Here is a 17,686-nt window from a genome sequence, read left to right as displayed (position 1 = left end):
ATAAGCAGATGTTCATATGTTTTATTTATAAAGAGATGTTCTGGCCCCTCCCTCAGGAACTACTTAATCTACATTGGCAAAAGCAATCCTTAAAAGTTAACTCTTTGTTTTTTTATAGGCTTAAACAAAAGCAGGAAATTACAATGACAACTAAGAAAGAACAAATACAATCTACATAAAAGCCTAAGCGACGGTACAACCAAACAACCAGAACAACCAGTCAACCAGTCGCTATTACACGCACCGGCCACCAGGGGCAGATGCTCAAGGCAGGAGCTGGTGGTCAGTGTGCTGCTCAGCCAGAAGCCGGGCTCACGGCTGGCTAGCACGGCTCTGGTGGCGGGAGCCTCTCCTGATTCTGCAGCAGCAGCAGCGCTATGGAGTGACAAGTGCTGCGGGAGGGATGAGCACAAGCAGCACGGTTCCTGTCCCCGGCTCAGGCTCCTCCTTGGCCGCCTGCCACTTGGCGCACTGCTACATCCCTTGGAGAATGTCTGACTGCCGGTTTAGGTCCGATCCCCACACAAATCTGTGCACGAATCCATGCACCAGGCCTCTCCTGATATTTATAAGCAGGCAACCTAATAACATCAAAAAACCACAGCTGCTAGGGACAGAGAATAAAGGCATACTATCTATGATCCTGAAAAGCTCAGAGGTCTAGGGATATTCTCTGTGACAGCAAAAACTGCATATACCTCTATCACCTCTATCTGAGAAAAGGCTGTATTATATTATAAATTTTATGTAACAGTAGCAACAATAAAATCCCTCTTCACATGTTTGTTTCTTTTCAAATGTGAGGCCTGCATTGCCATTGGCACATACATTTAAACCCAATAGGTTTTTCTCCTGAGGTTCCACCCAGTTTTAGTATACCAGATGTTTGATAGCCCCTTTATAAAACACCTGGATAATTAACTGAATTTTTCAATTGCATAGGCTTGTTTGCCATCCTGTTAACTACAGCCATAGATACCAACATCAACTCTCTAATGCTTTCCAAAAAAACAAAACCAAGTTCAACATTACAGTGCTGTATGGTTTTTTAACTCGGGTTTAATAACCTCTTCAAGCACAGAAAACAGGATAATGTTCTGAACGGCTTTTAAAGCAACAAAAACTCCTTTTGCCTGTGGCAGATGGTAATTCGTACCTGTAATTTCTTTGCATATCGGTTGAACATAAATGTCACACATTCACTGATGGCACCTGTTTTTTGAAGAAGTAGTAGTCCTTTAGGGGTGGCAGCAAAATTCAATAAACCATCTAACAAATTCTCTTCCCAAGCCATACTGAAACAGGTAAAGAAAAGGTATAAGTTTATTTATACTCAAGTGGAATAGGAAATATTTTACCTTAATACTAATGATAATTAAATTTAAGAGTACATATTGGTTGTAAAGTATTCAATAAATGTTTTAAAATATGATAAAAAGCGTAGTTTCCTCAATAGTGAACTCTTTTAATACTTTTATTGGTTTTTAGAGAGACAAAAGGAGAGTGGGAGATAGAGAAACATCAATATGAGAGCAAAACATCTAGGGATTAAGTCCGCAACTCAGGCATGTGTCCTCACTGGAAATTGATCCAACAACCTTTCAGTGCATGGTATGAGCCACACTAGACAGGCAATAGGATATTTTTCCATTTATTTTTAGAGAGAGTAGAAGAGGAGAAAAAGAGAGAGAAGCAGGAGAGAAACATCAGTGTGAGAGAGACACATCAACTGGTTGCTTCCCAAACATGACCAAGGTATGTGTCCTTGACTGGAATTGAACCCACAACCCTTCCGTCTGTGGGCCAACGTTCTAGCTGTTGAGCCAAAATGGCCAGGACAATAATTCTTTTATTCTTACATCGTCCATCCCAATAATTTTAATTCACTGAATGAATCAAATATTCCCTGCACATGTCATCACTTTTAGTGTATGTAGATTCTCTTACCCATGCTTAAATTGCCTTCCTATTATAATTCCGCTATGCCTAGATTTCCAGAGCCCAAACTCTCCATTATTTTGAAATTTACTTCCTTTTCATTATAGAATATCTGTTTTCTGACTTTCTAAAGCATCCCAGGCATATTATATTTATTTTCATAAGTTTTTATTATACTTTTAAAGAATGATTTTTTTTTCCCCCCTCAGAACAGTTCTAAAAGGAAAGCTAGTAACATTCTCTAGAGAAAACACCTGATACAGTCAGAAGGCATACTGTTAATAAGAGAGTGAAAGATAGAAATCTGGAAATACAGAAGGGATATGAGAATTTCATTCAGAAATATCAGAATTAAGAGACAACATACTACCTACTGGATATTCCTAATTGCCTGGAAAGAAACTGTAGAGATTAAAATATTTGACTCCCAGTGTACCTTGCATGACCCTTATCATATAAACTGAACATACCATATTGCTATATTATATTTATTCATTTGTTTTCTATACCACTAAATAAGTTCTCTAAAGTATATAGTTATCCTCAGAACTCAGCAAAAAAATTAGTCCAATAAATAGCTGAATGAATGAGTACAAAATGAACGAAAATAGACTTCCAAAAATACAGATCTAAAATTCACCTCAAAAAATGAATTGCAGAAATGTTTTTTTCCTCACTCCTTCACCAAAGAAAAAAAATGCCAGTTGATTTTAAGTTTATGACAACTATATCATAAAAAGTTAATTCTCTAAAAACTAGCTATAATTGTTTTTTAAACTATTACACTGTTTAAAAAATGCAAAAGGCTTTTTTACTAACTGGTTCGTTTGTTTTTATCTACAAATGTTAGTGTTTGGATTTCTATTCAGAGTATCCTTCAAGATTCTTCTCTAATTATGATCTGTTTAGATTATGCCAGCACTCAAGAAGAGAATCCAGGAACATTTGTCACCACATCCTAATTTAAAAATACATATATGTATTTCGATTTATCTGTCAACTTCTTGAGACAATGAACCCAACAGCTCACACTCCTGTCTCATCTTTGGGGCTCATCCAGGATCGCTGGAGGGATGATCAGCCTTTGCTGTTGGACTGAAGTGGTCCATTGACCTGTGCACATCAAAGCCCATTAAGACACCACAGAAGTTTGCAGCCAAGAAACTCCAGGCCGAGAGAAGCAACAAACCAGCCATGGCTGACGTCAGGACCAGCTGACCCCCTGCCCTGGTGCCGCCTGTCAATCAGTGGAGACCACAAACCTGAGGGGACACACCTGGAAGGCTTACTGAATATTCTATTGAAATCTTTCCCTGAGACCTCCCTGAAAGTCCCTTCAAACCCTTAGGATGGAGCACCCAGTGCACTCTTCCTTCCTGGAGTGCCCGTGGCCTTTCCTTTTTCCTTCTCTCTCCCTGTCATTCCTTCCTCGGGCACAATTATACCATTGCCCTCCTCACTCCCAAGTTCCAAGGGCCCTTTCTTTACCTCCATAACTCATTTCCTAAGCCCATTTCTTCTAGGAATTACTTCTTCTACCTCTGTCATTTACCCAATAAATGTTCTCTTACATAAATAAATAAATAAATAAATAAATAAAGCATATTTCCCCCATTAATCTGACTTATTGATATCTATGAAGAAACAAAGGGACTTCTAAATTTAAAATGAGTATAAATACTGATGTAAATTATTTCCCCTTCCAAAGTCTTATTAAAACACATTTTCGCATACTTTGAAAAAATCATAATTTAAATATACATGGACTTCATTGGCATTCGAAAATACTTTCCTTCTACTGAACTCCCTAGTTAAGTTTCCAATGTTAGTATTTGGTAATTCTCCAGATTTTCTGGAAACAGCTCCACACGTCAAATTTCCTAACCCAAAATATAAATACAGAATGAAGCAAGTATAATAAATATTGCTAGATTTTTTAAAGTTATAAATCTGATCTCTAAACTTCCAAGTATAATTTTCCTTGGTCCTATGTATAATTTACCTTCCCATAAAATGTTTTTGCTATAGTGGTCCGTTACATTCTCATTTTTAAAAATGTTTCAGCAATTATGTTTTTAATTTATTTAATCAATTATACTTACAGGTTTGGGGATTCCTGGCTTACCGAAGAGGCAGAATCGGAACCCTCTACTGGAGTAGGAATTCTTTCTGATACCAAATTCGTCTAAAACATAACAGATTAATTTGCACTCTTTTTTCACTGATAGCATTACTCACATTCCTAACTTTTTAAAAATTACCTACCAAAGTTAAATTTGGTTCTTAATTAAATGTCATTTAAAGTATTTACTTATATGTATATACGTATAACCCATGGACACAGACAATAGTGCAGTGAAGGGCTGGGAGGGAATGGGAGTGGGATGGAGGAGTTAATGGGTGGGCGGGGTGGGGGGGGAGGGTTGGGACATCTGTAATACTTCATTAATTAACATAAATAAACATATGAATGTGGAAAAAAAGACAGTCTATTGATATACATTATATTTGACTATTGCTACATTATAATCTACAGTGTCCATAACAAAAATCCAGCATCTGTAAAAATTGCACAGAAATAATTTCCAAAGAGGAATGTCAGTCTGTGCAGAGATAATTTATCTAAGCTTCTCCTGCCAGAAGAAAAGACTCTGTAGTACTGTTAGGTCCCAGAACTGTGTTCTAGAGAGGGGAAATACTCAAGTCATCCTGTGCCAAATTAACAAGCATTATGCCCTCCAGAGAACTATGATTCTAAAGAAGTCACATGTGCCCAGTAAAATACTATTGTATTTTAACTGCAATACGACACTACAATAGTAATTATATTTAAAATAAAGATTTGCAAGGAGGGAGAAAAAACTTGAAAATACTTACCTTCTTCCATACATTTGCCATAGATTCATGCAGACCATAAGGAATTAACACTTGCAAGCCTTCACATGTACCATATATTTGGCAACATGTGGAAATAAAAGCTCCTTTCACCATGGGCAACATTTCCGATGCAGAAAAAATAGAAATATCTCCATCAAGAAGTTTTTTCAAAAACTGGGCTATTTTATGAGCACCTGTAGAACTAACAGAAGATACCTACAGGTGATTCCAAGATTATAAATCACGAATTTATAAATCACTACCAAAGGCTAGCTTTATCACAAATGCCTCATCTGCTTGGCTTACTTTTAGTTCTCCTCTAACCTTTTCCCTGACATATCAATATTCTTGTTCCCACCCACATGCAGATGTCTAATAATAAGAGCGCTTTCAGTAGAACAGAGGGAAAATGTAATAGAAAAGTATCTGGTTTAATATCATGAGTAATCGGCTATTCTGCTCATCTGGTTTTTACTTAATGGCTGTGGTATCTTTCCAAATCTCTCTGAGCCCAGTAGCTAGCTCTTGTCATCTATTCCCAGAATACTCTTCTTTCCTCGGCACAGTCCATAATCCTGGTTACTCCTTCAACTTTCTGATGACTTAATATGTTATTAGTGGCAGGTCAGGAAGCTAACTATACCCAAAATAGTTATCCATGTTTTCAATTAACATATAGCATGGCATCTTGGAAATGTTGAGTCAGATTTACAAAATATGCTAATAATTCCACAAGTTGTTTAAAACACAGACATATACCTTTTTTCTTCAGAAGAGTTCATATTTTCTCCATAAAGAAGTAAGGTAAGCCCTTCTTCTACAGATGCAATTCTTGTCAAAATATCAGCTGTGTAAATTAAAGCTGCTCCGGAGCAATGTGGAGCAGCCTGTACATTAAAAAGAGCACAGAGTCACATAATTTGATGACATGCTAGCATAGCACAGACTAAAATTCAAGGGCAGCAGTGTAATCTAATAAAGTTATATTGCCACAACAAAAAGAATGTTATGGTTGTTTGGCTGTGAAATAATATGTCTGAATTAAAAGTAACATTAGATTAGTGTCTCTTACCAGCAGAGTCGATGAGGAAAATTCATACAGACTTTTTACGCAAATCAGTTATTGTTTATTAAGACAATTGAGAGAACTGCTACTGTTACAATTTTATATGTAATTCTTGTGGACAAATGCAATAGCTTCTCTATTTCCATTTTTCCCTTTACTTCCCACTCACTGGGCTCCTGTACAGGCATACCTGGAGATATTTAGGTTCAGTCCCGACCATGGCAATAAAGAGGGGTAATCTTTTGGCTGGTGGAGGGTCTTGCCTCCAATTTGTAAAAAATGTAACGTCTGTAAAGTGCAATAAATCTAAGCAGAATAAAATAAGGTTTACCTGTGTATCCAATCTAATTTTATTATACAGAGTCTTTAACAAACTACCATCCTTTTTAAGGGACACCATCCTTTCCTACAACTAACTAGACATAAATTGTAGGTTTAAGGACAGCCAATTCATGGGCTGGCCAATAGCCAATGATGTCCCCTAATGAGAAAACATAGGCTAGACCAATCATATATCCTCATTTTTTATTTTAAATGAATGTACTAAAAAATGTTTGCCAGTGTATAGCAAATTATACAAAGCAAATACTAAAAACTAGAGATTCATGTTAATGCTAGACCCCATCAAGGTGCCAAAGTCTACTAAAGTTCCTATTCTTTCTGGGACCTACTTATTTACCTGTACCTGCATGGATGCCAATATTCATATTGTCTATAGCAAACGTGAATATACATTGCAACTAGTATTCCAATTCCAATAAATTGAGTGGCTTAACTTAACTATGAGTCAAGTATATTCACCTGAAGAATTCCTAATTCTATCAGACACTAGAGGCCTGATGCACAAAAATTCGTGCAGGAGTAGGCCTTCTTTCCCTCCAGCACCTGGGACCCAGGCTTCCCTCCTCCGGCTGCCAGCAGGCACTGGGGACTTGGGCTGGCTTTCCTCCGGCTGCCAGCAGGCACTGGGGACTTGGGCTGGCTTTCCTCTGGCTGCCAGCAGGCACCCGGGACCCAGGCTGGCTTCCCTCCAGCCCCTGCTTCATCAAGAAGGATGTCTGGAAGACGTCTGGTCTAATTAGCATATTACCCTTTTATTATTATAGATGTTAGTTTATTTCATACTAAATATCTTTCTTAGAGCAACTTCTCTGCCTAAAATCTTTCTCTCATAGAAACACAAAGTTTGCAGGGACAACCAATCGATGTGTCAAAAGAAAATAAGAAGTTAAAGATGTATAAAAGCAAAGACACAATATTTATGGTTTAAAATCCAAGAACACATTTCTCAGTTTATATTTACAACACTATATTATGGCATTTTATTAATTTAAGCTGTATTAGGTATTACATTTGTTTCTTCTCTATTTTGTTTTTAAAGTTTGACTATAAGACCATCAAAATAATTTATCATTTTATCCTCTTAATTTCCCAGAATTTCATACTGTGTACTATATTCACATAAATGCTTAATGTTTTCTGAATGGGCAGTGAATAATGAATATATGGATGGGTGAGCAATTGCCCAGTCCTTTGAGAGAGATGAAACCAATAAAAACACTACATAACACAGACATAAAAGGACAAAAACATTTAGCTTAATTTTTTTCTTTTTTCTTTTTTGGAGGGAGGGGGTTTGTTGGGTTTTTGTTTTTGTTTTTGTTTTTTTAGAGAGAGAGGGAGCACACACTCTATGGTCTCTCTTGTTTGTTTTTTGTTTTGTTTTTTAAATTTTTGTAGAGAAAGGGAGAGAGACAGAAACATCAATGAGAGAGAAACATCTATCAGCTACCTCCTGCACAGCCCCTACTGGGAATTAAGTCTACAACCCAGGTATGTGCCCTGATCAGGAATCAAAGTGGTGATCTCTTGTTCATGAGTCAATGGTCAACTACTGGGCCACACTGGCCAGGCAACTTTTACTTATTGATAAACTCATTGATAAATTCTGAGTCATTCCCCAGAATCTGAAGTCACAGAAGTGGAGGAATGAATATATTACAGACAGCAGTACTAGTAGTGGTACCAGTTCTGCCACTTGTTAAATATCTGACCTTGAGCCCTAATTTTTGGCTCAGTGGATAGAGCGTCAGCCTGTGGACTGAAAGGTCCCAGGTTCGATTCTGGTCAAGGACATGTACCTTGGTTATGGGCACATCCCCAGTAGGAGGTGTGCAGGAGGCAGCTAATGGTGTTTCTCTCTCATCAATGTTTCTAACTCTCTATCCCTCTCATTTTCTCTCTGTAAAAAAATCAATAAAATATATTTTTAAAAATGTGACCTTGAACAAGTCGCTCATTACATTACATAATGTGAAGAAATATAATGTATAAATTGTAGAGAGATATACAAATGTCAGGAACCAGGATGTTTATAAGCTTTTTTCCTCAAGTAACATTAGTTCTTCAAATAAAACCGAGCTGGCTCTTTAGAAAAACAATCACATTTCCAAAGGCTATAAAATTGCCATTAAAACAAATAATAAAACATTCACAAGATTTATTAGATTTAAAACACAAATAGCTTTTTAATAGAATAACTTTTCTTAGTCCTTACAACCATCAGCTCTAAGCCTAGCTAAAAAAAAAAGAATTTTAAAATGTTAATATGTATTTTTCTCCTATATTGCCATAACTAATAAATCAACTGACTGCATAAACTATAATTTAGCAATAAATAAACATCTGTTGGCATAAAATACATTCATGTGTGGAAAGATTGTGTAATAAAATAATTTTAAATATATCAAATTTAGAAATAAAACCCCATTGAATAGTCACTAAAACCCAACTAAGAGACTTTTTCTCTTTAGTAAATAATACCAACCTTAGTTCCTTTCGTTACATTATGAATAGGCTGAAGAAGCGCCTCAACCACAGGTTTGTTACATAAGCATTCGATTGCACATTCTTTTTGATCACAGAGTATCTGCAGAACTTCAGTCACCATACCTGCAGGAGAGTAATCCTCTGTAATGGAAGAAGTATTTTTTTTTTAATTATGGGTTATGGACTGGCTATTACTGTTCCCAAAAAAAGTTCAACATCAAGATTAAACAGTTTGAAAAATCACATAACTCAATGCCCAAAGGATCATGTAATACCAAATTCTAACCTAAAACTTAAGGAGGTATCACCTAGCTTAACATATCTTCAAGTTAATAAAAGTGACAAAATATGAATGCCAAAAGACATTAAATCATTGCTTGACACCGAGAGGATGGGGTTAGAAGCATATTTAGAGCTTTGTTCCTCCTAGCAAATACTTTCTCTTTTATCTTATCTAATAAAACAGCAATATGCAAATTTACCATACCTCTGCTAAACCCATAAGCCACGCCCACCAACCAATTAGTAGCAAGTATGCAAATTAACCTAACCAAGATGGCTGTGGCCATGGAGCAAACAGGAGGCTTGGGTTTCCCTGGCAATGAAAGAAGCCAAGCTTCCTGCAAGCGCTGGCTGGCCCAGGCCTTCCGCTCAAGGCTACAAAGTTTCAATTATAGAAGATAAATAAATCCCAACAAAAATGGCTGCAGCCACGAAGTGAACAGGAGGCTTGGGTTTCCCCAGCAATGGAGGAAGCCAAGCTTTCTGCACACCCTGGTTGGCCCAGCCCTCTGCTCAAAGCTACAAACTTTGAATTATAGAAGATAAATAAATCCCAGATACCAGGGCATCCGCTTGGGTAGCCGAGAGGTGTGGCCAGCCTGAAAACCACCACAGATCCCTCATTTCAAGCCAGCCCATGTCCTAACCCTGATCCGGGACACCCTTCAGGGCAAACCAGCTGGTCCCCACCCATACACCAGGCCTCTATCCTCCTATCTAATAAAAGAGTAATGTGCAAATTGATCATGACTCCAACACACAAGATGGCTGCCCCATGTGATTAAAGATGGCTGCCCCATGTAGACATAAGATGGCAGCAGGGGAGGGAAGTTGGAAGGGATCAGTCCAGAAGAGGAGGGCTGTTGGGAAGGACCAAGCCTGCAAGGGAGAGTAGTTGGGGGTGATCAAGCCTGCAGGGGTGTCTACTGTATGCCAGACACTATACTGAACACTGTAGGCAGGAATAAATAAGATTAAAAACAGTACACTATGCCCTGGCCAGTGTGGCTCAGTTGGTGGAGTGTTGTTCCATGCACCAAAAGGTCACTGGTTCAATTCCCAGTCAGGGCACATGACCGGTTACAACTTGATTCCTAGGCCTGCTGGAGGCAGCCCATTGATGATTCTCTCTCATCATTGATGTTTCTCTCTCCTTCTTTCTCTCTCCTTATCCTTCTCTCTCTTTCTCCCTCTTTCTTTCTCACTCTCTAAAAAGAAATAAAAATATTTTGTAAAAGTCAACTAGATGGTAAGCCAAGACATTAACAAATGTTATAACAAAGAAGAAAATTTTTATCATAAAGGAAGCATAGTATATTGTAGGACCACTGCGCAGGGGAACCTAGCCTAGTACTTTATAGATATAAATGCTGTAAGGCAGAAAGTCTGAGAGCCATTGTTAGGACTAACCAGTTGTTATAACTGCACACCTATACTAGTCTATCAATTACTACATCTGTCAATTATATATGGCCCAAACCATTTTTTCTATGATTCAGTTGAATTCCTCTCAGAATTTGTGCCAGCATTTCTAGAGTAGCTTCCAGCGTTAGGTCACTATGGGCTTATGGATTTTGAGGGTGTTCAGATAAAGCTTTGGAAGTTTTCATTGATATTAAAAAAATATATATGTTATTTTTTTTAAAGTTAATATTTAAAATATTATACTTTTTAAAAATTAAAAACTAGGAGACTCTCAAGATGGCTGCTCGGGTAGGCAACTAGCCACAGCCGCACACAACAATTTTAATAAAATACAACTAAAATATAAAATGGACATTACCCAGAACTACAGGAAAGTCGACTGACTGGAAATCCTACAACAAGAAGCAAGGAGAAAACCAGAAGGAAGCACGGAGGAGCTGTAAAAGCCCAAGGTACGGAGACACGCGGCGCGCGGAGAGGACGGAGCCGGAGAGGAGGGAGGCCGAGTGCCTGGCGGGCGTTCCCTAGCGGAAAGGAGATAAAACTCCGACTGTGCTGGGCCCCTGACTGCTCTGAACCCCAGATCTGGGCCAGACCCCGGGGACTCAGGCTCAGCCATAGGGAGCTGGGCTGTAAGGCGGAACCTGGGGAAGCGGAGAAAGGAGGTGCCGGAGGCGCGCACACTGCCCCCAGAGAAGGGACGGTCGGCTGTGCCGCGGGATTGCCCTGATGGGAAGGAGACTGGGGCTCCAGACTGCTCTGAACGCCACCTCCAACTCCACTTCCAACTGAACTGAACCCCAATACCGGGCTCATTGTGGGAGAGCATAGACTGTTTGGCAGCAGGCGAAAATCGAGGGCACCTTTCTCTCGGAGGCGCCGGCAGCGAGCACTGAAGGACCCGCATAGGGCGGGGCTGACGGAAGCCAAAGCTGCAGGCTCCACCCTGAAACCCCGTCCCATGTGTAACTGCGAAATGCGACAACAAAATAGATCACAAACGAAAGAAATGGAGGACAAAAAGCGTCTGGATATAGAGTTCAAATCTATGCTTATAAGGTTTTTCAAGAATTTCCTAGAAAAGATGGATAAGGCCTATGAGGATATGAAAAGAGATCAACTAGAATTAATAAGGAGTCAACAAGAAATGATAAGGGATCAACAAGAAATAAAGAATACATTGTCTGAAATAAAAAATATTCTACAGAGTCCTAAAAACAGAAGGGAAGATCGCAAGAATCAAGTCAAAGATTTGGAACATAAAGAGCCAGAAGACACTCCTCCACAGAAGCTAGAAGGCAAGAGAATCCAGAAAATTGAAGATAATGTAAGAAACCTCTGGGACAACTTCAAGCGAACCAACATCAGAATTATGGGGGTCCCAGAAGATGAGAGAGAGGAAGATATCGAAAACATACTGAAAGAAATAGTGACAGAAAACTTCCCCCACCTGGTGAAAGAATTTGACTTACAAGTCCAGGAAGCACACAGAACTCCAAACAAAAGGAATCCAAAGAGGACCACACCGAGACACATCATTATTAAAATTCCAAGAGCAAAAGATAAAGAGAGAATACTAAAAGAAGCAAGAGCAAAGAAGGTAGTAACTTATAAAGGAGCACCTATACGATTGTCAGCTGACTTCTCAACAGAAACCATGCAGGCCAGAAGGGAATGGCAAGAAATATTCAAGGTGATGAATAGCAAGAACCTACAGCCAAAAATAAGCTACCCAGCAAAGCTATCACTCAGAATCGAAGGCCAGATAAAGAGCTTCACTAATAAAAAAAAGCTAAAGGAGTTCATCACCACCAAACCAGAATTATATGAATTGCTGAAGGGGGTTCTTTCAGAAGAGAAAGTAAACAAAGATAAAAATTATGAACAACAAATACGTAATTATCAACAAGTGAATCTAAAAACCAAGGAAATTAAAAAAATCTGATGAACAATATTAACTGTTGAATATAATAGAATCAGAGGTATGGAAGGGGAGTGAACTGACGATTCTTGGGGAAAAGGGGAGAGGGGGGCGTGGGAAGAGACTGAACATAAACTGTGCACCTATTGATGAGGACAATGGGGAGAGGGGAAAGGGCAGAGGGTGGGGTGGGAACCTGGTGGAGGAGAGCAATGGTGGTGGTGGGGGGGGGAAGGAACATTTGTAATAATTTGAAAAATAAAAACTTATTTAAAAAAAAAAAAAAAAAAAAAAAAAAAAAAAAATAAATAAATAAAAATTAAAAACTAATATGCATTTTACTAAAAAACATAAAGATGTGATGTTGGGGTTTTTTGGTTTTATTCTTTAGTAAGAAGAAAAGATCCTGAAGGTTTGGGTGTGAGCTGAAACAAGCAAGGTAATCAAAACATCCAGGAATATATAAAAAAAATTAAAAAATTAAATGAATAAAATATACATATATGTATCAGTACCTATCAACAGATCGTCCCTTAATAGCATTTCTTAAGAACATCTTAATCTTAATACACAACAATATTAAAATTCCCAGCAAAATTGATTTTAAATAAAAAGGTAGATTAGAAACATCCTAAAACATCAATGAAAAAATTTTAATTTCATGCTTTACTTCCAGGACCAATGTAATTTATTATGAATTATACTGCATCTTAGGAAACCTCTCAACTTAACTAGGTCAATCATTCAAAACATCTAGACAATAAAATATTTACATATTTCTTGGATGTAAATATTAAAATGTTTAAATATTTTAAAACAGAAGCATAGAGTTACCTAAATGTGCAGCTGATGTCATCTTTGGACAACTTGGTGAGTAATAGATAAGTTGGATAAACAGAACCAGAAGATCTGTAAGGGATACTGAATCTTCAAAAAGAAACAGAAAGTAATTATTTTCTAGAACAGCCTTACAACTTTAAAAAAAATTTAACTGAGCTTCCAATTCTGAGTTTTCACAGAGACTACAGTATAATCAGGGCTATAATCAGAAGAAAGAAGACTCCAGAAAAAAAACAAATTAAACATAGAAAATTAAAAGACGGCAAGTAAGCTTTAGTGACAGTGAAGTTTTGCTATTTATGTTGGACAAATAAGTTAATATAAACCTACCATAGGAAGATCTACCAATCTGATCAGGACTGTTTTATTTTATTCAATTAGGAGCAATATAATTCAGCTTAATGTGTTGGTCCAGCTAACTTATCTAAATAACACTGTAGAACTGAGGTCAGAAAACAAATTTTGAACCACATATTAACTATTTTAGACTTTGTGGTCAAATAGTATCTCTCATAAATAATTCTGACCTTGACAATATGCAAGTGAACAATTGTGGCCATTTTCCAATAAGACTTTATGTATAGCAAATTTGGTATTTACATCATTTTCACATGTCACAAAATATTCTGTTTACTTTTTACAATAATTTAAGAACACAGAAACCATTCTTGGCTCACAAGCCATGTAAAACGATGTACCAGTTTTGGCCCAATTGCTACAGTTTACCAACCTCTACTACCGAAACTTCACCTAAAAAAATTCTGGTGAAATTAATAAACTTAAAAGTAAATGTTGACCTAGACTAATACAGTAAAATAGATTTCTCAAAACTGAGTTTATAGAAGACCTATGATACTGAGTATAGACTTAAAGTTTTAAGGGAGGTAAAGAAGATAATGCATAGCATGTGCTGAAGTTTGACGGGGAAAACATTAAGTGGGAATTGGGATATAACGTAGCAAAATAGTATCAAATGATGCAAGGCTTTGCAGTTTATAAAACAGTGCTCTCAAACCTCACTTTGGTATCACCACAAAAATTCTGTGAGCCCAGCCACACTGATATCATTAGTCTATTATTCCCAATAAAGGAAATGAAACTACAGGTAAGTGATTAGCCCAAAAGATCACCACCAGTTTATAGGGAACCAGAACTTAAAATGATAATATAGACTAGTTCTAAATCCAGAACTGGACAGCGCATTTAGTAGGTATAGGATTTTGAAAGGCAGAGAAATAAGGTAAGCATGAAAGGCTAAATAGAAAAAAAAAAAAAAAATACACATGAAAGAAAAAGCACATACTGGAAAAGAACAAAAATATAAAAGGTATGTTGCTAAGTACCATAGAAGAGACCATATGACATCTCCAAGTTCTAATAATCCATTGTACATTAATCTTACCATATATGCGCATACTCATTTATCCTGATTGTACGTACCTTTTCTATTCCTCAGCTTTATGGGAAACAGCTTTCTGCCTTGTGTATAGATCAATAATCTTCCCAAAAGGCACAATGAGTGGAGGAAATAAATATATTGTAATTCTTGCCCTGAGTAGTAGAAAGTTTTCTGTTTGTTCCCTTAAGAGAGAAGCAAACAAACAATTACATTTATTTTAATGCCATTATGTTTTATAGTACCTGTCATCATTCCCTTCTAAACATTAAACAAGTTTGCGGTCTATAATGTAGACACTTGGCATAAATTTTTTTAAATCATTTTTTTTCTTAATTTAAATTCTTTATTGTTGAAAGTACTACATATGTCTCCTTTTTCCCCCATTGATCGCTCCTGCCCCCCAAGCCCCCAGCACTTGTCCTCGCTCCCCTAATATCTATATCCATTGGTTATGCTTATCTGCATGCATACAAGTCCTTTGTTTGTAAGAAATCATTTTCTTACTGTTTCCTAACATCCCTTGACACCTGACTCTCTGGAGAAAAGCATTCCTATAAAACTTAACAAACTCAGAAAAGTGCAATATACATAGAGCATCCATTCTAAAACAAAACAACAACAAAAAAGCCTAAGTTTGTCAGAGTTGTCTGTCATCAAGAAAGACTTCAAGAATAAGTTAAAGAAGGGAGGAAATCAATAGAAAACATCATTTAGTGTTTAATTCTACCAATTAAGTCAATGCTACAAAAGTTCCTATTATAATCTTGTTAGCAAATGAAACAAGTCTCTGAAATACAGAAACCCTCTAAATATTTATTATCCATTCACCCATACATTCAAGATCTACTGAGTACCTGTTTTATACAAGATGTTGAATATTTGCTGGTGTCAAAAACCAGTAAGAAGAATTAAATTGGGCTTCCAATTCAGAGTACAGCAAATAGTGTGAAAAAGCCAGAGAATAAGGAGGACAAATGGGAAAGACAAGAGGGTAACAGGTATCAGGGCAAAGCACAGAAGATTTAACTACAGAAGCAACATAGACCTTATCGAGAGGCAATTGGGATGATACAAAGGAGTTTTAAGCAGAAAAGTAACTATCAAATATGCATGTGAAAAACTGACTCCGATGGCAACATAAAATATGAATGGAAGAAGGTCAAGGCTTGAAATAAGATTCATCCAAAAAAAAAAAAAAATCATGAACAAAAGCATCAGCAAGAATGGAGAAGAGCAGGTAGATAAAAATAAATGTTTAAGAAAAGAAAATCAATATGCCTTAGAGAGGTCTATATGTGAAGTATTAAAGAATAAAAAAATTTTCAAGTTCCTAACTCAAATATCTGTGTATGTAGTGAATTTGTCTTCTATTTGAGTAATTCTAAATGGGGGAAATAAAAACAGTCCTAAAAAGAGAAAGAAGTTATTTCAGTCCTCAATATTTTAATACTGAAAGCCCATGGAGCATCCAGATAGTTACAATATACATATAAATATAGAATATTTGAAGCCATGACAGTGAATGGCTCTCCCAAGAGAGAACAGGTAGACTAAGGTGAGAAAAGAACAAAGGGCAAAACTTTTGTGAGTACAAACATATAAAGAAAAGAAAAGAGCCTTCAAGTGACTAAGAGTTTGTTGGACAAGAATGAGGAAATCCAAAACAGAATGGTGCCAGGAAGAGAAGGGAAAGGGTCAACAGACACCAAAGTGGTAAAACAAGGACAAGAAAGAGGGGGAACTGACAATGGGAAGGTCATGGGGTGGCAGAAATAGAAGCCTCATTTTTGTGGCTAAAAAGTGAATAAGAAAGAAAAGGCGAGTAAGAGGTAAAAAAAAAAAAATGTGGCCTGGGTATATAAAGAATAATTCGAAGAGTTTTCTCTGAAGGGAAGCAGAGATAAGGTACATGTGAACTTGCTCAGTTTTTTATATGAAAGACCTACAAGGAGGTCTAGAGGATGCAGGGGAAGGAACCAATATAAAGGGAGGCACAGTAACAAGGGAAGCCATGTCCTGGTTTAGAAACAAAAACAAAGAACACCAAACAGAAACAAAATCAGGAACAGATGGAGACCAATCTGGACCAGAAGGATGCCCCTCCATTGTAGCTCAGAGAAAGGAGATATCAATAATGGCATACAAACATGTGTTTGCATGCACAGAAGCAGGATACGTGGGGAATTCATATCTGCAAAGTTCCATTTTTCTTAGGGAAGTAGGATGCAAGGACTTCTATCGAGAGAAAAGAGGGCAGGGGCAAGGCACGGGGCTTGACAAGACTGGTGAAGGTTTGCAATACGCTATCATGAAACAACGAAGAAAGAACATCTAAGATCCCAAAGTAACACAAAGAGAGCGGCTGTGGTTAGAAAAAGATGTGTGCACTATTGATTTATAATACAAGTGCTCTCTGCTCAATTTCCTAAGGACCAGAGGAGATGGAAGCTTGGACTGATCTAAAGTTGGGAAATCGGAGGCAGGAAACTCTGAAAGAAAATAAAGAGCAAAAATGTTGAAAGAAATGGCAGGAGAAAGCAGTGTAGCACCGTGGGAAAAAGGAAAGAAAGGAGTCACTAAGGGCCGGTGGAATGAGGGATGAGGGGGGTAGAAACACTGGATAAAAACATTTTAATATCAAGAAATTAGAAAAATCTATAAATTTATAAATAAGATATTTATATAAACTTATCTACCCTTCTTTTTTTTAACTTTTTCTTCCACTTGAAGAATAAACTCTGGCTTCTGTATTTCCTCCTCCACTATAAAACACTGGCTTTTGAAGCCCATTAATTAACTATTGGTGTTTAACCATTTTTCTTGCTTGAGTTAGATGAAAAATTTACCCAGGGATTAAAAAAATAAATAAAATAAAGTATCTTCATATAATCAAAAAACTTACTCTTTACTTAGAGGAGTGACAAAATAACAGAATGAAAAATTCACATGGCAGGTTGGGTGATGTAAGCAAAAGAGCAATATAAATCCAAATTAGGCAGATAATCTTTTGTGAACATTTTAAAGTAAAGTTTATTCTTTCGCAATAAATAAGATATATATTAGTGTAAAGGATGTAGACTGCACCCCTTGCTGGTATAGCTCCGTGGAT

The 17,686-nt window shown here is 37.2% G+C and overlaps 1 protein-coding gene across 2 annotated transcripts in view; it reads right to left on the bottom strand.

The window, feature by feature from the left end:
* TBC1D32 (TBC1 domain family member 32) overlaps positions 1-17,686 on the bottom strand; it is a 103,480-nt gene that overhangs the window by 58,399 nt on the left and 27,395 nt on the right. For both annotated transcript variants that reach the window (XM_084889605.1, XM_084889606.1), the window contains exons 12-18: positions 14,619-14,759; positions 13,173-13,265; positions 8,709-8,851; positions 5,575-5,702; positions 4,816-5,017; positions 4,041-4,123; positions 1,157-1,295 (exon numbers count right to left, since the gene is read on the bottom strand). In XM_084889605.1, coding sequence (XP_084745731.1) covers positions 1,157-1,295; positions 4,041-4,123; positions 4,816-5,017; positions 5,575-5,702; positions 8,709-8,851; positions 13,173-13,265; positions 14,619-14,759 — 929 coding nt within the window. The remainder of the gene's footprint in view (positions 1-1,156; positions 1,296-4,040; positions 4,124-4,815; positions 5,018-5,574; positions 5,703-8,708; positions 8,852-13,172; positions 13,266-14,618; positions 14,760-17,686) is intronic.

Source organism: Pipistrellus hanaki (assembly GCF_964339955.1).
Source record: "Pipistrellus hanaki genome assembly, chromosome: 7".
Classification (NCBI taxonomy): domain Eukaryota; kingdom Metazoa; phylum Chordata; class Mammalia; order Chiroptera; family Vespertilionidae; genus Pipistrellus; species Pipistrellus hanaki.
This window is presented reverse-complemented; position numbering and strand designations above follow the sequence as displayed.